Below are 23,004 nucleotides of genomic sequence, written 5' to 3'. Positions count from 1 at the left end.
GGCCTAAGAAAAGTTAACAAAACCCATAGTCGCTTTGCCTCTGAACTGATAGTTACTCCATATTACCTTATTTATTGAACTGTAAAATAAAACTGCGGCAGCCTGCATTTTGCTTGGTCAGATTCGTTGCGGGTTTTGATTATATTTCGCTGTTGTAGTCTGTAAGCACCTTTAAAATCAATGACTGAAATAATTTGGCGAAGTGATATAATGGAAGTGTAATGCGGTCAAAACCTGCCTGGAACTACTTTAGCCGTTTAGCGTTTCCCTGAAAACTAGATGTACCGCATGGCGGTACAAAATATGACCGCCGCTCAGGCCTGCACTGGCTTTCCACAAAAATAAATGACGTGGAGCAATTTGGCTGTATTGCGTGTTTATGTATATACCTAAAAAAAGTAGTAGTATGTGCATGTCTGTCTGTCTGTGTGTGTGTGTGTGTGTGTGTGTGTGTGTGTGTGTGTGTGTGTGTGTGTGTGTGTGTGTGTGTCTGTCTGTCTGTGCGTGCGTGTATACGTATGCGTGCGTACATGTGTGTTTGTGTGTGTGTGTGTGTGTGTGTGTGTGTGTCTGTGCATGTGGATTTGTATGTGTGTATGGGTGTGTGTCTGTGCGTGTGGATGTCAGTGTGTGTGCATGCTTGCGTTTGTTTGTATTCCTGCATGTGTGTGTGTGACAGTATCATCCTAAACCAGCAACCCTTCGCTCAACACCACCATCTACAGGCCGATGAGTGTACAGTCACTAAATGTGCACATAAATGAATTTATTTTATACCCCCCCATGGATGAAATTCTACGAAACTTAGCATACCCCCAGAGGATGTCAAGTTAATCATACACATGAAATATGGTGCAGTTCTGAACATCTCAACTGAAGATAGGGGCGATTAAAGCAGAATAATATTGCATTTTCATTTTTTATGGGAGGGGCGCAAATCACAAATGAGTGATTATGGGCTAGGTTGATGTGGGCCCTTAAGACCAACATACCATAAAAATGTCTTCATCCTCGGTGCCACGGTTCAGGTAGTTATTTAGGAAAAACTGCATTTTTTGGGTTTGGGGGGGCCCAGCGCGGGGGGGGGGGGGGGGGGGGGGGTGGCCCCCGGGGACCAAACGAAATTGTTCAGTAAAAGTCTAGTGGGGCTACATGCCCACCAAATTTCATGTTCCCCGGTGTTTCGGTGTCCCTGGTATCGTTGACAAAAAATTCAGTAGATGACAAAAAAAAAACTTTGACAATCCCTATATGACCGCTTTCGCTAGCTACGCTAGCGGCGGTCATAATAATTGCACACCTTAGATTAGATCGTTCATCAACAGAATCAAGCACTCAACAGCCCCGTAGTATAAAATTGCTTAAATATTGTAATCCTTCAGAACAATGAATGTTATTCTGTTGGCAACATCAAAGTTGACCTTATGGCATGGTCTCTTTAATCTCTTGTTGATACCATCAAATGTCTTACATTATGGAGTTTGACATCATAAAATAGGGCTGAATTGTAATCGTATTCTGAAATCTGTTGTAATCCGAGTGGTTTGTCCTACTCTAGTGGCATTAGGGATTTTCCAGGGCATTGTTCTTTTGCTGTCTGAAGACTAATTGAAAAAAGAGAATGTGGTTTAGGTCATTTTTACTTAAGTATTGCAGATTATGAACACTAATGAAGATAATCTGTGAGTTTTCACTTCTGACTGCAGACTGTACACATATTCGTGTTAATTTGGACTATCGGATGAATTGCAATAAAAGACTGAATTACGGTAGACCTATGTAATTTCCATTGCATTAACATTTATTTCCTGCTCACAAATTGTGTCTTTATCTCCAAGTGCAATATAACCACTGATGAAAACTATATCTCATGAGAATGATTTTTTGTATTTTACTAAATCATTCTTGTGGGCCTCCAATCATTTCACAATCTGCCTTTCTGACCTCACAGATGCTCTAGAGCAAATTAAAACATGTTACAAATCTTATCAGTGGCATCCTTATTGGAAAAAGAGGATAAGAATCTTTTGTGTGTTTTACCAGCATCTGCATACACCACTTTCTAATGACAATCTGCATTGTTTTGGGGATTAGATAGTAATAATCCAAAAATAAGGATGAAAGTCTAATTCCAGTATCAGAATTGAGACCAAATGTCATTCTAATTGTAGTTTTATGTACTTATGAGTGAGTCACGAGACAAAATGAGCAGTCGCTTCACTTAAATGCTCATCCCGTTCATGGAATCCCAAGAGATTTTAATTGTTGACCACTAGGCTACCATAAACATGTACTTCTTGCCACCTGCTGGATCAAGGACAAAACTACACACTGAAAACAATATTTCAAAAAACTTTATTGACTTCATTCATTCTTCAGTCACTGTCAGCTATTATTTCACAATGCAGGAACAAAATGTAATCAAGTCCGGACACATCGAAATGTAGATTCTGGAACTAAATTTGTCATTCGCGTTAGATTAAGGTTATTATATTACCAAGTATACAAGTTATCTATGATTATAAAAAAAGTTAGTACAAGAAATACATTTCATAAAGCTCTTCTGATTTATTATTAATATTTTAATAAAAGAAATATATTTGGACTTTATTTCACATTAAAGCAGCTCTGCGGTGATGTCTTCTGTTATGAAGAGTTTGTGCTGAATACATTCATTTGCCATCTTCACCACAGATCTTCAGGAGGGTTTGGCAAAAATCCCCAGATATTTCAGACTACAATAAAAAATAAGATGAGATCATTAACATCATACTGCACTTGTTAAACATTTAGAAACTTTATTATTTAGAAATACGTTTAGTATCTTTGTTAAAAGCACTGGTTTTAGAGTGGAAGAGGCAAGCTGGAGGGAAATAGCAACTAAAGTAAAATAAACAACGGAAAGGGGACAAACAAAGAAACGGGGAGGCCAGGTCGCAGTGCAAAGCATGTTTGATGGTCTAACAGAGGGTGTGTGTAGAGGCACACATGCGGATCAAATCTGCTGAAAGAACGCTGCTGTACGATGTTACAAAGAACCTCAGTAAAATCAACATGGCTTAGGCTGTTTTAATGCAGTCAATTGAATTAGCAAATTCAATTTCTGAACCTCTTCAAGATGCTCAGTCACATGCTGCCTTCAAGTCCTCCGGGAAGGTCCTACTTTACATGTTTGTTCAGTTGTAGTTTTGACTAAGGGTATTTTTACACAGCAACGAAGTACTGAAAACGGAAAAGTTTTTCGCATACAGACGACACTGTTGTCAAAACAATCCCGTTCACAGGGATCCGTGAAAACGATTAAAAACGCTGTATTATTCATGTCAGGCCAGTAGATAGCGATGTCACTTTGTTAAAGGGGTCATATAATGGTACATGCACTTTTACAAGTTGATTGTACTGAAATGTGTGTTGGCAGTGCCTGTACACAACCATCATAAAATGATAAAAATCCATCCAGTGTTTTTTTTTTAAAAATCTCCTTATACTGTATGTTTTCCCCCGTCTCAAATCAAGCCGTTCGACCATGTGACGTCACACGGTCGGACGCCCCTCCCACGATTGTTGATTGACAGCAGCGTTTCAACACGGACCCGCCCTTGCTCGTGAGCGAGCTGTCAATCATAGTCCGCGCGGACCGGCGCGGTCATTGTTGATATCATAGACAGTATAGGTTGATACGCTGGAGCACTGTCTATGAGCAGAATGGCGTCTAAGCGATTGTGGTGTTCTGTTCTTGGGTGTAATAACGAACACAGCAGTCATTTTGATGTTCCTAAATCCAAACCGCTGAAGACGCAGTGGCTGAGTTTGTTTTCGAAGGGAATATTCCCCACGATCAACAGCAATGCTTTCATGTTTGCGCGAATCATTTCACCAGACTGCTTTACAAACGAGGGTCAGTATAAAGCTGGTTTTGCTAAGAAGCTGCTCCTGAAAAAAGGATCTGTACCAACTATTTGTGTTCCTGCTGCACCTCCAGAAGAAGAAGTGAGTGTAACGTTTTATTAACCTTTATATTAATATTTATATTAATCTTTGCAAATCGCTTGCTGCACGCTTCACGATGAATGCGGCTGTTTACACTCAGCAGGGCTCCAGACTAACTTTTTGCCTTGGTTGCACTGGTGCGCCTAACTTTTTTATTTAGGTGCACCAGCACAAAATTTGGGTGCACCGAAAAATTTTCTCGGCTCGCGTCACCTTTAACGCCACAATTTCAAGGTCACCTTTTTATCACGCTCTATATACATTCATATTATGTAAATGATTTTAAACAAGAATAAGGTGTAGGTAAATAAAAAAAATAATAAAAAAAATAAAATAATTTAAGTGCTTCACTGAGCTGCCAAACTAACTATTTTGAGTCTCTAGCTCAGGCGCGGTATATAGGCTCTACCTCCGTCTCTGAGTCGGATGCCATCTCCGACGAAAGACCAGGGCTTGGCATCTTACCAGGGACTGGGGAGAATGGTGGCTGAAGTAGCTTCATGTCTGGGCTGTTGTCGGAGCATTGACCGGGGAGTAAAGGGTTTTAACGGTATTCCTACTCTTACCGATACTGCTTATCGATCCGGTACTTTAACTGTATTCTTATCGGTTCTTTTTGTTTTTATATATATATATATATATTAGTCTAAAAAGAAATCTAATAAAGTAATCAAATGTAAAATAACACTGCATAATTTTTCATAAATAGATTAATACTTAATAAAGCTGAAGTTATTCTTTCAAGAGCTTTGTAGTGATTTTTCTCTTGTTGTTTGATTCGCAGTAATGGCGCAATCGTCCGCATGTTTACTAGACTGCGGCCCCTTTAAGACCGAGTGCAGATCTGCTACTGATCTGATGCACCATATTCTCCCAACTATTTCCATAACTACGTCCATTTAAGACAAACTGTTTTTAGTGAATCTCCAAGCCGGTCATTTTTACATACTTTTGTGTACATTTGATCGTTTAGACACGCACATTAAACCCAAAGTAGGCTATTATTTGCTTGTCTCGGTTTCGGTTTCGGAGCGCGCGCCGCCTTGCGAACAACATCTCTTGCGCAGATTTTGTGCTTTTAATAGCTCTTTTAATTATTTAACGCGTCTCGCAAGTTAGCAACAGTAGCTAGACTGCATTTTACAACAATCACTGATCGTGCTGATTCTGTCGTTAGGTTTGAGTTTTAGGGAGAAATGACAGTGTAATGCTGCGAAGGGAAGAAGTTGCGCTAGATAGAATGCGGCTATAGTTTTTAATGGTTTTACCTCAATATATTATTTTTTATAATCTTTGGAAGCCGAAATCTAAAATAAAATCAGACTAATATCACAGACCTTAAGTGTAACCAGGCTACGTTTGAATGTTTAATTCTGTCCTCCGTCATCACTCATTAAGCGTGAGAAGAGTGTGAGTTCCCATGAGTGTGTGAGTTCCGTCAAAGGAGAACAAACACTTAGTTCGTGGAGAGGCAGCGGATGCGAGGACGTTAGGTGCACCGGTGCGACCTAGGAACAATTTTAGTCGCACCCTTACAAAATTTGGTCGCATGTGCGACCAAATTGGTCGCACTCTAGAGCCCTCCTCAGGGTACATTACAGCATGTTTTCTATGTACGACATTCTCAATATAATTCATAATCCCACGTTTATAATGAACAACGCGTTATGGTTATTGTGTTAGAAACAGTGTGCGCACAGAACAGAGGGGCGGGGTGAGCAAAGCTCATTATCATTTAAAGAGACATGCACTTAAACGGCGTGCTGAAAACAGAGCTGTGTTTGACCAAGTAAAATGAGTGTTTTCTTACAATACTAATGAGAATTTTTCATTAAAGTATATTACAAACTTTTAATTTAGACCCTAAAGAATCATATTAACTTGTACAAAAATGGCATTATATGACCCCTTTAAGAAACACTAAACCTATTGACTGAACGGCGTAATACACATGCGCATGATGTCACTATTTTTACAATTTCGCATTTTTGTAGTTTACACGGAGACGATAACAGTATCGTTTTCAATAACTAGCACTTTAAAATCCGTTTTTAAAAAATGTGCATTTTCAAAACGCAGAACAAGTTTTCAGTTTTTAGTTGAAACGTTGTGTAACCTGCCCCTAAACGAGCAATGTTTTTTTTTACCTGTGTGCCGAAAGGTACAGGGTTCCACAATGAAACTGAAACACCTGGTTTAAGACCACAATCATTTATTAGTATGGTGTAGTAGGGCCTCCTTTTGCAGCCAATACAGCATCAATTCATTTTGGGAATGACAGTGGTAACAAGCCCTTCACACACAGTGGCCAGAGGGATTTTTGAGCCATTCCTCTTCCTGAACAATGGCCAAGTCACTATGTTTTCTGACTTGCTCCTCCAAAATACCCCAAAGTGGCTGAAGAATATATAGATCTGGTGACTGTGCAGGCCATGGGAGATGTTCAACTTCACTTTCATGTTCATCAAACCACTCCGTCACAAGTCTTCCTGTGTCTGATACACAGCACCTCCTTCAGGGTACAATGTTTGAACCATCAGTTGTACATGGTCCTGCAGAGCACAGTAGGGAAGGCCATGATATTGCAGTCCAAACCATCACTGGGCAGCAACAGTCCGGATTTTAAGCTTCTCCACATCGTAAATCCCACAGATGTGGGAAAGGCAGTGAAGGTGTACTCAAATACAAGAAAATACATGTTTCTCATTGTCCACAGCCCAAGATTTGCACTGTCAGCACCAATGAAATTGACATTTGGCATTGGCACGAGTAAACAAAGGTTTGGCTGTAGCAGCCCGACCCTGAATATTGACTCTGTGGAGCTTCTGACGAACAGGTTTGGTTGAACAGGAGAGTTGAGGAGCACATTTAATTCTGCAGTGAGTTGGACAGAGCGTGGTTTTGTTTTTTGGATACAATCCGGGTTAATACCTGGATATCCCTTTCAGACAGCTTCCTCTTGCATCGACAGTTACTCCTGTTGGATGCGATTCATCCTTCGTGGAGGTATGCCAACATTACCCTGCATACCACAGCTCTTCACACTCCACAGGGACTTGCTGTCCTTGGTCACAGATGAGCCAGCAAAACACACACCAACAATGTGTTCTCTTTTTGAACTCTGAAATGTCTCCCATTATGTTGTGTGGATTGTAATATTTTATGTACAGCTGTGCAATTGCTCCGCTAATTTAACCTTCACACTCAGCTCTTACTGATGGAATGTAAAATCAGTAAAGATTGGCCACGCATATATAGGCATGAAACCTCCAACACTATTGGCCAGTGTTTCGGTTTCATTGTCCAATCCCTGTACACACTGCTACAGCAGACACTAAACCCTAACCCTACCCCACACCCTAAAGGCAGCCTCGCAACCAATTGGGCCCTTAGTTTAGGGTGGGACTGATCACCAGTTCCTTCTACTGAGGATGTCAATCATTTTCTCTGTAAATCATCTTCAAACACTGGTCAAGCGAGGCATTCACATGTTACTAAAGGTGTAAATCAATTCTCAGCATTTAAGTGAAGCAACAAAATAGGATTTCGGACAAAGACATTCTAGACTCATAAGTTCTCATTTAATGCTTCTTATACTTCTTACCTCAATGGAAGAGTACAAGGAACAGCCAAACAGCTTCTTATATTCTGTCTTGATGTCCTGCAGGTCGACCTCTGAACGGCTCACTATGATTCTAGTTAGGGTGGATTCAGTGGTTCCAGCACCCTGAAAACAAGAACAAGTTTCTGTTAAAAAAATATAATTACTTGCTTTGTTGTAGAGTCATTATGGAATCATGTTTCACTGTAATGTGGTAAAAAATGGGAAGCAAATACAGAATTACAGTTCTAACCTTCATGCTTTTATAAAGACGCTCAGCAAGGTATGCTGGGACGCTCTTCACACATTTCACTAAAGCAGAGACATTTTCAATTAGATTTTTCAAGTGGAAATATACAGCATGTAACAATAAAATATAATAAATAAATAACTATTTAAAATATGCATGCATTGCATGAGGAAGAGTACGGGGCCGTTCACTCAAGTTTCAGGTCAGTGAAGCGAAACAAAAATGCAAGGTATAGAGAAGTGTTTTTTAAAAGTTGAACTTATTTGAACTTGAGCGCCGCATTTTTAGATCACGTGTCGTGTGCGAGACTCTGCAAAAGACCCGAGCGCAGCGATCAAACACATCCGTATGGCACATTTACATTGAAAAACAATGAAAAAAGTAGCGAAGTGGAATGGAAAAAAGTGTTCTGTGTGAACGACCCCTAATAGTGCCTTAAACACCACACACACACACACACACACACACAAAAAACTTTATAATGTCACCTATAGCCACCAGAATATCCTCGATTCTTCCAGACATCTCCCCTTCAATGCTTTCCTGAAGGGTTTTTCCGCTCAGACTCTTATACTCAACCATAGCTGAGAGAAAAAGATTGAAACAAAGGTCACACAGCTGAGAGTAAGCAGGAACAGTGGGTGATTCTGAAACTACATTATTCCTTTCAGCTCTATTTATATCACTTTCACATTTAGTTTACAATCCCTTCAATTTATATCACTTTCACATTTAGTTTACAATCCCTTCAATTTATATCACTTTCACATTTAGTTTACAATTCCTTCAAAATGACTACATATGCTTTATATTAATTTCTGCATCAAATAAAATGAGGGATATGATGCTGTCTAAGCCAGCAGGAGGTACTTTGTCTGAGCTGAGGAACGCTTCTGTGGCAGAGGATGTCGATAAACTTGCTCTCGTCGGTTCCCCACTTTTTCTCTCCCGCCTCGTACAAGATCTGCACAAAAATAACAAGTGTAGATATAACAGAAAATCGCCACATGGGTACCGCCATTTTGAAGGGCAGGATACAGTCTTTCTTGGGACATTTTGGTTTTTCATTTGATGCATTTAGTTGGGGTTAAACCACTGACAAAAGATCAGCAATAGTGTCTTCACTTCACCTTAGCATCCACTTTAGCTTTTGCCACGTCCACATTGGTACTTTCATCCCTCTTGCCCTTTTAGTTAGAAAGACAAACAAATTGAAGGCATGACAGCTGCAGAAGTCATTTGAATGAATTTAAATATGATGCAGGACTGAAAAAAATTATTTGACTCAACCTCAGCGAGAATCAACAATGTTTTTTCAAAGTCCCCTGACACCTCAGATTTCAGGTCTTGAATCAGAGGTTTTCCGGTTTCTGGAAAATAGACATTTTAATCAGATCAAAGGGAGAAAGTACCACACAAAAAAATGAAATAAGTAACATAAAAAGATACAAACCAGCCAAATATGCATCACACATAGCCTTGATCTGATGGTTGGAGCGTGATGCAAATAGTTCGATCAAAACGCTTTCGTTTGTACCAGCACCCTGTGATGAAACTCATTCTGTTAGCATTGAACTTCAATAGCTATGCTTCCATCCAAAGCTGCAAATTCAACTTATGTGCCAAACTGAAATTTCGCATAACACATTTGCGAATAAAGCATCGTTTCATCCCATGTGCTTAAGAGAACAAAATCATCACTCCCTTGCAAATTGGCACAAAATATCTGTAATAAAAAGTTGCTTGCTTCTTATAAAAAAAAAGTTCAGTAATTCATTAACTACAATAAATTTGAATTTTTTGGAAAGAGTAGGTTTAGGGTAAGGTTTAGATTTGGGCGGTAGGTTTTTAGCTTTTATGACCATGAGTCTGTATTAATTTGATTGTATAATTTATGTTTTACTAGCTGTTATTTAATACTTCATGAGATTCGAAAGCAATATAAGATAGTCTTATAAACATTTCATACATGAAACAACATAATTTACTTAAAAAGATTGTTTTAGTCAATGACATTCACGTTAGTTTCCTCACGGGAGGCGTGTATTTTGCAGGGTCGTGGTTTGTAGCACTGCGGGACGCAGACAGACCCCTCTCCAAAATTTGCATAAAAATAGGTGGATGGAAACATAGCTAATGACTTTATCTTGGTTCAATTCAAAATAAAGTCCAAATAAAGACATTTAAACTATTAGCAGTCAAAAAGAAACAAGATTGTGTACTTTTATAGCACGGATGAACTCTTGGCAGTCAAACTTAGCAGGAGGAGTGATCAGGGCCACCAAAACATCTTCAAAATCCCCATGTGTATCACCTTCCAAGTCATCGCAAAGGTTCTATGATGTAAAACATATGCATGTTTTTAAACATCAGACAACAGTTATTTGCAACATTTGCACAGGGAATGTGTGTCAGCGATGGTGTTTTACCCTTCCAGTGGCGTCCTGATACGCTTTACTGATCAGCTGGCGCTGGGCATTGCTTCTTTGAGTCAGAATGTCAATTAGAGTCTTTTCAGTAGTGCCTGAGGGATTGAAAATGCAAACATGCACATTTACACACACAGTTCCTCATTGTGACATTAGGTCCATGACAGTGGGCAAATAAATAGGAACAGGATTTCACCATCTCAGTTGAACATGTGCAGTGTAAGTTCACTAAAAGTCCACACTCAGGTTAGTTCCTTACCAATGCCTTCAATGGCTTTCCTTAAAGCAGCAGCATCCTCCCCAGGAGTAAAGCCAGGCTTCTCCTTAATCGTGCCGCGTGCTGTTGACTTAATAAAACAGATAACGCTGATGATAACTAAGTAAATATGCTCAAATACAATATTGACTGTATAAAACTAATAAAATACAATGACAATCTTACAGTAACAGTCAGAGAGGATGGGGATTCCAGGAGAAGATCCAAGTCATTCTGAAAGTAAAATAGAAAGTATTCAGTGTTCTGAATAAACTATTATCTTCCTTTAAATAAAAAAAACACTTTCAGAAGAAGTAAGTAAATTAAGTGTCAAAAGTAAAACAAACAACTGTACTGACCCATACAGAAGACATTGCTGCTGTTTTGTGGCTGGGTTTTTAGCTCTGTAACAACAAGATAATAATTACATTTGTTATATTGTACAGAAATATAAATTAATTAACTTCTTTTTTTTAGTTAAACTTTTTAGTCACATTCAAAAGCGTTGGTAATGTTTTCAAAAGCGTAACGCTGCATTAATTCTAACGCTGCGTATTTTTACGCATTAATGATGAATTTGGTCAAAAGGGGATTACATCCCGATCACGCAAGTATCATAGCAAAGTTGATGTTTTATGCCATTTTTATAAGCGATTCACAACAGAATGACAAAATCCGTTAACATCACTGAGCTCGCTGAGAGCAAACCCAACAAAACATGATGATTCTCGCGTCTTTTACACACGAATACTTGGCAACACGCACTGCAACACACAAACGCATCAAAATCGACTAGGTAAAGAACTGCACGGTTGGCATAAACACTGATTTCAGTAGATTTCAGAACAAAACTTACAACTTTACCTTGCTGAAGCGTCTCTCTCTCTCTGTCTGTGTGTGAACTGTAAGCCACACCTTTCACGACTGTGACCAGGCTACACCCAGCGCAAACACTAAAGGATATGAGATCAAAATGAGATCATTCCACGAGCTCGGCCTGAATGCGTGTATCACGCCAGTTTACGTGGCCAAAACTGAGAGCCAAACATCACAGAGCAGCCTATATGATGAATGTGTTAATAAGCCTACAGTTTCAGCTCATAGTATGACTTTGCATTTGTTCCCCAATGCAATATTGCTTAAAAAAATAAATAGCATATAAAAAAAGCTTATTTAAAAAGCTGTTCCCAGCAGGACAACACTTTCATAGATGATTCATCTATGAGTTGTTTGAGATATGGCTCGAGCAAGAAAAACGAGCAAGAAATATATCCGGTTAGTTTTATTACTCAAATTAAACCGCATTTCATAATTTCCTATGGAAATAAGGAAGTTGACTGATTGTAGGCCATTGTTAACGCTGAATCTTTTGCCAGGACCAGCAGCTGTTCATAAGCACAGTCATAAAATCATAGTCTGAAACATCAAATGTGAATGTTATGTTTCATGAGTACAATATTCAGCCATAACATAATCCATTTCGCTAGTCCTTTCCTGTCCAGTTTAGTTGTGGAAGTTATGTCATGTCCTGCACTGAAGATATCACATGTCCTATATAAAACCATATATTGTATAAAACCTTAATAAAGACAAATATCCATTTTAACCCTTTCACGCATAGTGGTCACTACAGTGGACAGCTATTAAAAAAGCATTTTCTTGAATTTGCACGGGTTTTTATGGCAAAGTTGCACATCAGCCTCTTCATTGGACCCTGGTGCATCATCCTATAAATTGCAACCAAGTGGCAAGCCGTTGTGTTTCGCCTCCAAACCAAGATGGCCAAGGGTCAGTCAGACATGCCAAGTTGCTCCGGAATATCGACCCATTCCTTCTATCCTAGGAGACTCTTGTATGTAAAAAAAATATTGCAGCATCAAGCAATATCTAATGAGTCATATCACAGTAACATTTTCCAAGTTTTGATTTTAGATTGAGAGAAAACTAATGATTAATCACATGTCCACTGTAGTGGACGTCATGCATGCAATGGCTATATTTCAGATACAATTCATAATTATAATGTGAATATTGTTTTTGAAATTTAAAACTTAAAAACTTAATCTGCAGTGACTTTTTTTTACTGTAAATAAATGTATTTGTATTATTAGAATGTAATTTTCATTGACATCGAAAAAAGTCATGTGATTACATAATGTATGACACTTGTAATGCATTACTTTACTTGTTAGATCAAAAAGTAATCTGATTACGTAATGCATGTTACTTGTAATGCGTTTCCTTACTCATAACATCAAAAAGTAATCTGATTATGTAATGTATGTTACTTGTAATGTGTTTCTTTACTCAACATCAAAAAGTAATCTGATTATGTAATGCGCGTTATTGTAATGCGTTTCTTTACTCATAACATCAAAAAGTAATCTGATTATGTAATGCGCGTTATTGTAATGCGTTTCTTTACTCATAACATCAAAAAGTAATCTGATTATGTAATGCGCGTTATTGTAATGCGTTTCTTTACTCATAACATCAAAAAGTAATCTGATTATGTAATGCGCGTTATTGTAACACATTACTTTACTTGTAACATCAAAAAAGTAATCTGAATGCGTTATGCATGTTACTTGTAATGCGTTTCCCCCAACACTGATCATTTCAGATGAGATTGAAAGAATGTATCGCTAGGTTTTCTCAGAGGAGGGCTATGATAGAAATGTGCATGTCCATCTTGAACATAATCAGAATTATCAGCTAATAAGGGTAAATCTCCATACTCTGGTACACTGGAGGGAGCATCTGAGTGGTTTCCACAGTTGTACCTTGACAGGCTGTAGAAAATTCTGATGGAATCACGTCCTCATGTTCTGATATCAAAGATACGCGAAGTGCAACTTGTATGAAGCCTTTGCAATATTTTGCATTTATATTTTTTGTATATATTTTATAGTTTTCACATGATTTGATATAATTGTATTGATTAGTTTGTTAAATTCACATACTTTATCTGTTTGATTATTGTCTTATATTTAATATAGTATATCTTCAGTTTAAACCATAACCGCATGCTGTCCACTCAAGTGGACATCTGAAGATCTCTTTGAAAAAAATAAAATAATTGCCCTAAGAGCAATAAAAACACAAAGGAAAAAAAATCCTGACAGAGGTTATCATAATTCATGCATGAAAGGGTTAAAATACATTAAATAATCATTTATATGAAACAATCCCAACTCACTGTGATCTTTACAAGCCCAACAAACAATACATAGGCCTACCTGAGACAAATGTAAGCAAATTACATTAAGCTATAAGATGTCTCCAAAGTCTGTGTTTTCCATGCCACCCTCCTCTTTCTGAATCCTACAGCATAAAGAGACAGATGAGAAGACACACAGAAACCAATGACCATATGAGCGTTCCTTACAGAACCAACAACAGCAGGTTACCATCCATCAGGAAAAGCAGACATGGAATCGAGGGCTGGAAAAGTCACTTCAACATCATGGAAAGATATAAGGGAGTAATAAAAAATGAGCTCTTAAACACAAAATATTATTTATGGAGCACAACTCAATTCACAGTATTTTGATGGTCCCTAGACATTCTGTTGATGTCACCTAACTCTCATTACAGTATTAAAACTCTGCTTATAGTGTCTGCTTATGATCTGCTAACACTTTATTGTGATGCTCCCCAACAGACATTCTATTGACTATAAGTGACTTTGCAACTACATGTCAATATATTTTACTTATCCTAACCCTAACCTATCTATCTATCTATCTATCTATCTATCTATCTATCTATCTATCTATCTATCTATCTATCTATCTATCTATCTATCTATCTATCTATCTATCTATCTATCTATCTATCTATCTATCTATCTATCTATCTATCTATCTATCTATCTATCAAGCTATCTGTCTTGCTTTGAATAAATGCTTCAGCCAAATGCATAAATGTAAATGTATAAAACAACTTAGCATAAGACAATTTGTCTCAACCTGACATTAATTTAGCAAAAACAAAAACAAAACAAAAAAAGTCTAAAGAAAATAGTTTAGCCTTTCATTTACAATGTTCCTTCATTGCATAGTTGACTCTTGTCTGAATGCTGCCCGTTTGGTTTAATTGTGTTCATTTGCATGGTCAGCTATTTCAAGATACTGTAATTTTTAGTATGAAGGGCAGAATTCACACAAAAAAGATGCTAATTTAAGTGGGATTCAACCAACTAGATGTTTGAAATCAACATACAAAACCACTGCTAGATTAAAAAATATATATATTTTTTATATATATATATACAGTACAGGCCAAAAGTTTGGAAACATTACTATTTTTAATGTTTTTGAAAGAAGTTTCTTCTGCTCATCAAGCCTGCATTTATTTGATCAAAAATACAGAAAAAAAAGTAATATTGTGATATATTATTACAATTTAAAATAATTGGTTTTCAATTTATTATACTTTAAATTATCATTTATTTCTGTGATGCAAAGCTGAATTTTCAGGATCATTACTCCAGTCTTCAGTGTCACATGTGACATCCAGTCTATCACATGATCCTTTAGAAATCATTCTAATATTCTGATTTATTATGAGTGTTGGACACAGTTCTGCTGCCTAATATATTTGATGAATAAAAGGTTAAAAAGAACTGCATTTATTCAAAATAAAAATATATTTTCTAATAATATAAATCTTCTTTACTATCACTTTTTATCAATTTAACACATCCTTGCTGAATAAAAGTATTGATTTATTTCAAAAAAAGAAAAAGAAAAATTACTGACCCCAAATTACTGACCAGTAGTGTATATTGTTGTTACAAAAGATTTATATTTTTAAAACATTTGCTTCTTTTTTTTTTTTTTCATCAAAGTATCCTAAACAAGTATCACAGGTTATGAAAAAATATTAAGCAGCAGAACTGTTTCCAACTTTAATAATGAATCATCATATTAGAATGATTTCTAAAGGATCATGTGATAGACTGGAGTAATGATCCTGAAAATTCAGCTTTGCATCACAGAAATAAATGATCATTTAAAGTATAATAAATTGAAAACCAATTATTTTAAATTGTAATAATATATCACAATATTAAGACAAATTCTGTATTTTTGATCAAATAAATGCAGGCTTGATGAGCAGAAGAAACTTCTTTCAAAACCATTAAAAATAGTAATGTTTCCAAACTTTTGGCCTGTACTGTACATAGAGAGAGAGAGAGAGAGAGAGAGAGAGAGAGAGAGAGAGAGAGAGAGAGAGAGAGAGAGAGAGAGAGAGAGAGAGAGAGAGAGAGAGAGAGAGAGAGAGAGACTTTTACTCACTCTGCCTTCTAGCACTGTCTGATGTCTCCCTCTGCTGGTTGTCACTGGGGAAAATACAAATTTAGCTTTATTTTTTCGAAAGCCTTGACCTCGTGGAAAATCCAGAGATTGAGAAACTGAGAAAGTGTGGAAACCAAAGAGCTTGATGAAAGTAGTTTTTTGATTCAGCTCTCATTTGTCAAGAGCTGTTGAGGTTTACAACCTCAGTAAATCACCTGTTCTCCACACCACTGCTGAAAAGATACATTCATATTTCAATTTCACAAGAGGCCAGCTGAGTGTATGTAAAACACCAGCCCTCTTTTATCTAGTCGAATCTCCACTGCAGCACACTTGAGCAAATTGTGGGTTGAAGGAAGCAGCGGATGATCCAAGCCAGAGTAACGTCTTAAGTGCAGATTGCTCCAGAACACTGAGGGATACCAAGTCTTTCCCAGAGAGACCAGGAGAGCTTTGTGCTCTGAGAAGATCACTGAGCACTAGCTGAAGCATACAAATGCAGAATCCACAGTCAAATACTTCCATATATGAAAAATGGTAGGCTATTTATATTCTTTTATTTTTTTACTTTTTTATTTACCTTTTTTAAAAACTGGATAAAGTGAGTACAATGGAATATGTGGATACAAAATACAGGGAACCAAGAAAAAATATAAAAATTTCATAAATTTTTGTCATTTTCTGTGTTAGGAACATACAAAATGAGACAAATCTTATATATATATATATATATATATATATATATATATATACACACTACTGGTCAAAAGTTTTAGATCGGTAAGATTTTTTATGTTTTTAAAAGAAGTCTCTTCTGGTCACCAAGGCTGCATTTATTTGATAAAAAACAATAAAAAAAAATGTATTATTGTGAAATATTATGACATTTAAAATGACTGTTTTCTATTTTAATATATTTTAAAATGTAATTTATTCCTCAGATGAAAGCTGAATTTTCAGCATCATTACTCCAGTCTTCAGTGTCACATGATCCTTCAGAAATCATTTTAATATGCTGATTTTATGCAAAAAAAAATCATTATTATTTTAAATGTTGAAAACAGTTGTGAACAATTTGTTCAAAATTCTTTGATGAATAGAAAGTTCAAAAGAACAGCATTTATTTAAATAGAATATTTTCTAACATTATAAATGTCTTTACTGTAACTTTTGATCAGTTTAACTCATCCTTGATGAATAAAAGTATTGATTTATTTTATTTATTTCCCCCAAAATAAAATTTAAATTCTTACTGACCCCAAACTTCTGAACGGTAGTGTTTAATGTTACAAAAGCTTTAGATTTCAGATAAATGCTGTTCTTTTGAACTTTCTATTCATCATAGCATCATGAAATAAAAATGTAAAAAAACTGTTTTCAACATTGATAATAATCATAAATGTTTCTTGAGCATCAAATCATCATATTAGAATGATTTCTGAAGGATCATGTGACACTGAAGACTGGAGTAATGATGCTGAAAATTCAGCTTTGGTCACAGGAATAAATGACACTTTACTGTATGTTCACATAGAAAACAGTTTTTTTTTAATTGTAATAATATTTCACAATATGACTGTTTTTGTTTGTATTTTTAATCAAATAAATGCAGCCTTGGTGAGCAGAAGAGACTTCTTTTAAAAACATAAAAAATCTTACTGACCCCAAACTTTTGAATGGTAGTGTATATATTTAATGTATTCATATTTTTTTGTATCTACAGAAAAAGTAAGCTATTAAAGGCAAACCCATTTACTCATAAATCATATTTCAGTTTTAAGGCTAATTTTATTCTGTAACACTGATATGCCTTTTCTAGATGTTCATAAAAGATGAGTTTATCTGGTAAATGAATGCATAAAAAGCATATTTGCGGTGTCTGTATTTAATGAACATTTTAAATGACTGTTTCTCTGCAATTTGGAACAAAAATCACAACTTCCTCTAAACAGAATTAACTTTGCCCATATAGTTTCACACATACAGAACAAATTGACTGATTATTGCACAATTTGTGTAGGCTAAATATGAGTAAAAATGTGAAAATATTCTGCTTCTAATGCTCATATTTTTGCTAAAGCTAAGTGATGAAAAACAATAAAACTACACTAGCATATTCAAACAATAGTCAACTATAATGACAATAGATTTTAACTGAAGGTTTAACTGTATTAGAGTTTTTTTTTTCATAAATATCATGTCAGGGTCAAGTTGTCACATAAGTTTTTTTTTTTTTTTTTTTTTTTTTTGTCATTTAAAATATATGTATAATTCTAAAAGTGTTGTTTTAAATGTATTTCTTACAATATTTTTATAACTAAACATTGGTATTTTATGCACTTTTATGCTTTTCAAGTTTTTAGCTAAAAAGCCAATTAGACAATGTGCTTCTTGACACAACATTATAATGTGTATTAAATGTGTGTTTTTTCTTTTCTTTTTTTCTGGTCAATGACAGTGAAGATGTTTAAAATCTTCAAAAATTGAAGGTGTGTGTCTAGAGAAATTGACGTTCAAAAATTAACTCCCCCAAAATATTACCTGCTACAAAGTGACAACTAGCCCCAAAAACTTCCTGTTAATAATTCTAGAAAAAGAATTGGACATTAACGCCCTAAGCAACATTAAGCAACAGCTACATCGCATTGTCTTGTCGTTAAAGTTGTGCATATTTACATATAGTCCTATGAATGATCATTTGAAGAGTAGCCTAGCCTAGCTTTTGCATGTTTAATAGCCTACACAGTGAATAAATAGCCTGTATATTTGACTGAAATTCCAGAATCGTCAGCAAGCTGTGTAGCCTAGATAGGTTAAAGTGGTGAATGTTGGTTGTCAATGAATGGGACCGGACGCTAAATATCACTTTGGATTTAAAAAGATTTTCCCAATAAATAAACAAGAATAAACCTGGTGTCCTCCGTAATTCCTGTTCTTTCCGACAACAAAGCTCTTGAATGCGGCGAGCTCATAATCACGACTTCGGAAGTGGGAAGTAGGAAATGTACGATATACACGTGAAGGCAACATTAATCATGTCATAGAGTCTACGCTATGATGAATTGATAAAGTTAATAGATGACAACCTGAGGTTTTTAATCACCTCAGGCTGTTGTTCTACATGATGCCACATGGTGGACTCTTGTCTAAATCAGGAGAAAGTGCAATTAGCTGAAATTAAGTAGGCCTAAATGCTGCATGCTCAGTCCTAATAAACACATTAAAATGAAGCCTTTGCTGCCTTTAAGACTAACCACAGCTAGACTAAAAAGAAATAAGATTGATATGTGTCTTTAAGGATCGAAGGACCACAGGAGAGGTAGACAAACAAACTATTTCCACCTTTTTTTTTCTTTTTGGCATCTTATCTGAGGAGAAAACAAGTAGGCCTAGGCTATTTTCCTGTGTGAGCAGAAAGCATATGTGGCGCAGCTTTCCTCATTGTGCTTTTCTTTTCTTCAATTCCAGCGACCGTAAGAAAAATTAGATGCTGAAAGACTCTATTAATTTGGGAAACACTGCCAAAACCTCAGTCCACATGAAATCCTCTAGACGAGAAATGTCTCCTCTTGAACTACACACCAAATGTCCAATCTCCTCCCAAACAAAATGACAGTTAAACCCATCAAACAGCACTAGGCCTTACTTCCCCTCACAACGCTCACCCAAAGACCCCAAAAAGGTTTAAATCATCCCGTAATTAATATTCCTCGAGAAAGAACCCATGAGGAACCAATTATTCAATAAGACCCCCAACCCCCATTGTTTAATGTGACATACAGGACGTATGTACGCCACAGTTGACGCTTTCAGCCGGTGGATTCAGAGGTCCAACATCACCGCCATTGGCTGGGCTCGATCCTCGACCGCTGCACGACGATAATTGAGATCAGATGCGAGCGCGACCTGCGCAGAGGGTAACCTGGAAGCATTTATTTTATGGAAAAGATGTTTAGTTAAGTGCAGCGCTGTGGTCTAATGAGGCTGGACTGGGTTCTGTGATGAATATGATTGGTGAAAGCTCTGAAGGCTGGTTCCTGAGTCCTTCCTTCCTTGCGCATCAGGTTACAGATTAGTAGACTTCCTGTCCACTCCATGCATTTACCCTCGAAAAGACAATCCTTTTTAATGAAGCTTATCATGTATTCGACTCAGATGCATTAATCCTTTTTTTGTGACTTAACATTTGATAAGAGGGGCTCTGTAACACATCATGAGTCTGCTCTCTGATGTCATTTAGCTTTGATGGGCACATGTAGCCTCATTAGCATATAGCATTTTTTTGTTCTATCAATTAATTTATTCAAATATACATGGAAAAATGCAAGTCTTGGATACAAAAACTTGAATACACCTCTTCTATGAGTATGTTTAAAAAGTCATTTTGATTTGAGGGGGGGGGGGGGGGGATTACCTTGGAAACATATTAAAAAAAAATTTGAGATAAGATGTGTATATTCACATGTATTCATGACGTGAGGAAAATTTTATGGTTACACCACATGATATTTTTTGTCATTAAATTGGAACTTTTCTTAATTTTGGTTTTTCAAAACCATATGAAACCAACATGAATACAATGAGTATACATTAACTTGACAGACAGACAGAAATTTTGCTTGCGAAATCATTTTTACATGCTAATTTCTTCCGCACAAACATTGGTGGCACACTATTTCGAGTTTTTCCATACCGGTCTATTATTTTTGTGCCATTTAGGCCTATAGGCTACATACTTACTACTTACATGTTCTTGTGTAAGTGGGCAGATCTTGGCCAGAATAATGTACAAACGTTGAGTCCAAAATGTAATACTTCCCTATAGGGAAAAATAGTCTGCCAAAAAAGCAGTGTGTCCGAAAACATATTTTCCAAAAACAAGGAAAAGTCCCCTGATGACCTATACCTATATAACCCTACGTCTGGATTATATTCATACTACACACATTTATACTATAGAACATACTTAAAGGTAGCGGAGGATGTTTTACTTCCTGGTGGGTAGTCTAAACTATTGGTCCTCCTAATTGTCAATCATTCTGGTGAATCAATCAAACTTTTCAAAAAGTGGAGAGGGCGGGTCTTATCTAAAATTTGGAAAGATCCTCCGCTATACCTTTAACGGTCGCAAAATAAGCTCAAATTCAAACTCAGTAGTGCGCGATTTCGGACGCAGCGAAAGTCGACCAGACTCTATGCCTCTCGTCGGCCTATATGTGAGACCACTACCCTAAACTCAAGAAGTAAACATTAAATTTTTTCATGCTAGGCTTACTCATTGCGAAATCTCATAAGGTGGCCTTAAAGGGGCAATTCAAGGTAAAAAAAAAACAACAACAAAAAACTCTTCAAGGTCTATAGAAATACGTTTTTTTAAGTTTTAACTTTAGAAAGCCGGGTCATGCGCGAAACGCTGCAAAAGACTTGAGCACAACGGTCAAACACATCCGTCTATATAGCAGCTGTTTACATAGATAGAAAAACAATGGATAAGTAGCGAAATAGAATGCAAAAACGCATTCTGTGCCTTATTAGATGGCGAGTTACTCCACTACCCAATCTTTAGATCTGTTCCTGACACAGAACTGCGGTCCACTTTCATTCCCTTCCACTGTCACTTGTGATCACGGACTCAGCAAGGCCTCTCACCCCAGTCGCGTATCCCTCTAACTAACTTGCATGGCAGGTGCCTCCCTTCTGGTTTGTGCAGTAAAGACTTATGAATAATATGCGCTCAGCAGCAGCACAGACAGCTTTGAGCATGTGCGCATGTACGCCGTGACCCGCACTCGCCTCATCTCGCGTCTCTCCGTGCTTTGAGCCGTTGATTACAGTCCTCCTGGGGGAATATCACGACTCCGTGGAGATGGGGGTATCTAGTGCTCCAGTCACTTAGGATCAAGACAGGGGCAGGAAATCGCTACGGACTTAAAGCTAAATATATAATTCCTCCCGTGCCGGTAATCACAAGGTCCAGACGATTTGAAATGACAGTTTAACCACTTCAAACTCAAAGACGTTTCTGTTCAATAGGATTCATCTAATGAGCGCACCCTGTGCCAGGATGTAATTGCACATATAGCGCAGATTTAGGTCGTTCAGGTTGGATGGAGGGCAAGTTTTGGGAAGTCCGAAATTACAGATTTGTTTTAAAAACTAGATTTGCATTTATAGTGCAAGCCAGCAAAAAGTTGAAGTTTAGTCTACTTTTTAAAAATTCCACATTTCCTCTTCCTGGAAAACAAAAATATTGATGACTTTTTGTCCAATCAGATGCCCCCAAAGTGAACATGTCACTCCCCCTAATACCACCGGAATCTAGAAATAGCAAGCAGCAAATCATGGTTTATAGCCCATGGCTACTATAGAGACCTATATAATGTATAGGCCTATTTATAATGGGGTTTTTCAAATTAGGTGTAAAATAAATATGATAAACATAACTTGACAATACTTTGACGTTTTGTTGTACAACGTAAATTACACACACCGATTGCAAAAATGTGAATTTTGAAGCAATATGTTCATTTTTGAAAAAGTAGCCTACGTTTTTATTAAGTAGGCTAATTAGATAAGACAGTTTGGAGTAGGCCTATGTGCAATTTACGTTGAAGAACAAAATGTCATAATATCGTCAAGTTATGTTTACCATAGGCTTCATTTTACACAAAATTTTTAAAGCCCCATATATTATAAAACCTCACAGGAAAATCCCAAAGGAACCCCCTGTGAATTATTTACTCTTCCTGGTTCTGACGTCATACCTGCACCACTCTATTGATTGGATGGTTGTGTTTTGCTATTGCTGTGATCTCATTTGAATGACAGGTTGTCCCGCCCTCGCGCCAGTAAACACGTCATCAGAGATCAAGAGATGTTGCTGCAAGAGGGAGGGGAAGTTATTTTGATTAAAGATTACAAGGACACACGAATGCTAAAAAAAAACAAAAAAAAAACAGAGTTTACAAAAACACATGGCTGAAAATATCCACAAAATGATGGGAGACTCGTAAAGAGATTAATTAAATTGCTGAAAACTGGAAAAAACAGGAAAAATAATTAAGCAAGAGGGATTTCAGCACTGTGTTTTATCGCAGGCCACATAATAAATGATCACAGAGGAAAAGTTTGTTAGGCTGATATCGAATAACAGCAGCGAGCTCGAAGTCCAATTC

At 36.8% G+C, this 23,004-nt stretch overlaps 1 protein-coding gene across 4 annotated transcripts in view; it reads right to left on the bottom strand.

Annotated features, from left to right (window-relative positions):
- Positions 1-2,336: 2,336 nt before the first annotated feature.
- anxa3b (annexin A3b) overlaps positions 2,337-23,004 on the bottom strand; it is a 255,961-nt gene continuing 235,293 nt past the window's right edge. Inside the window, exons 1-14 of one of the 4 annotated variants that reach the window (XM_082158826.1) lie at positions 11,391-11,549; positions 10,886-10,930; positions 10,713-10,760; positions 10,530-10,617; positions 10,271-10,365; positions 10,064-10,177; positions 9,295-9,385; positions 9,132-9,211; positions 8,972-9,028; positions 8,712-8,805; positions 8,330-8,425; positions 7,845-7,903; positions 7,595-7,717; positions 2,337-2,735 (exon numbers count right to left, since the gene is read on the bottom strand). In XM_082158826.1, coding sequence (XP_082014952.1) covers positions 2,673-2,735; positions 7,595-7,717; positions 7,845-7,903; positions 8,330-8,425; positions 8,712-8,805; positions 8,972-9,028; positions 9,132-9,211; positions 9,295-9,385; positions 10,064-10,177; positions 10,271-10,365; positions 10,530-10,617; positions 10,713-10,760; positions 10,886-10,900 — 1,023 coding nt within the window. In that variant the 5' untranslated portion in view covers positions 10,901-10,930; positions 11,391-11,549 and the 3' untranslated portion in view covers positions 2,337-2,672. Of the gene's footprint in view, positions 2,736-7,594; positions 7,718-7,844; positions 7,904-8,329; positions 8,426-8,711; positions 8,806-8,971; positions 9,029-9,131; positions 9,212-9,294; positions 9,386-10,063; positions 10,178-10,270; positions 10,366-10,529; positions 10,618-10,712; positions 10,761-10,885; positions 10,933-11,382; positions 11,550-23,004 lie in introns of those variants that run through there. The other 3 variants (XM_082158828.1, XM_082158827.1, XM_082158829.1) reach the window with 3 other exon arrangements.

The sequence above is a fragment of the Leuciscus leuciscus genome (genome assembly GCF_965113295.1).
Source record: "Leuciscus leuciscus genome assembly, chromosome: 24".
Taxonomy (NCBI): domain Eukaryota; kingdom Metazoa; phylum Chordata; class Actinopteri; order Cypriniformes; family Leuciscidae; genus Leuciscus; species Leuciscus leuciscus.
The sequence above is the reverse complement of the archived record's forward strand: the minus strand, read 5'-3'. Positions and strand labels throughout refer to the sequence as shown.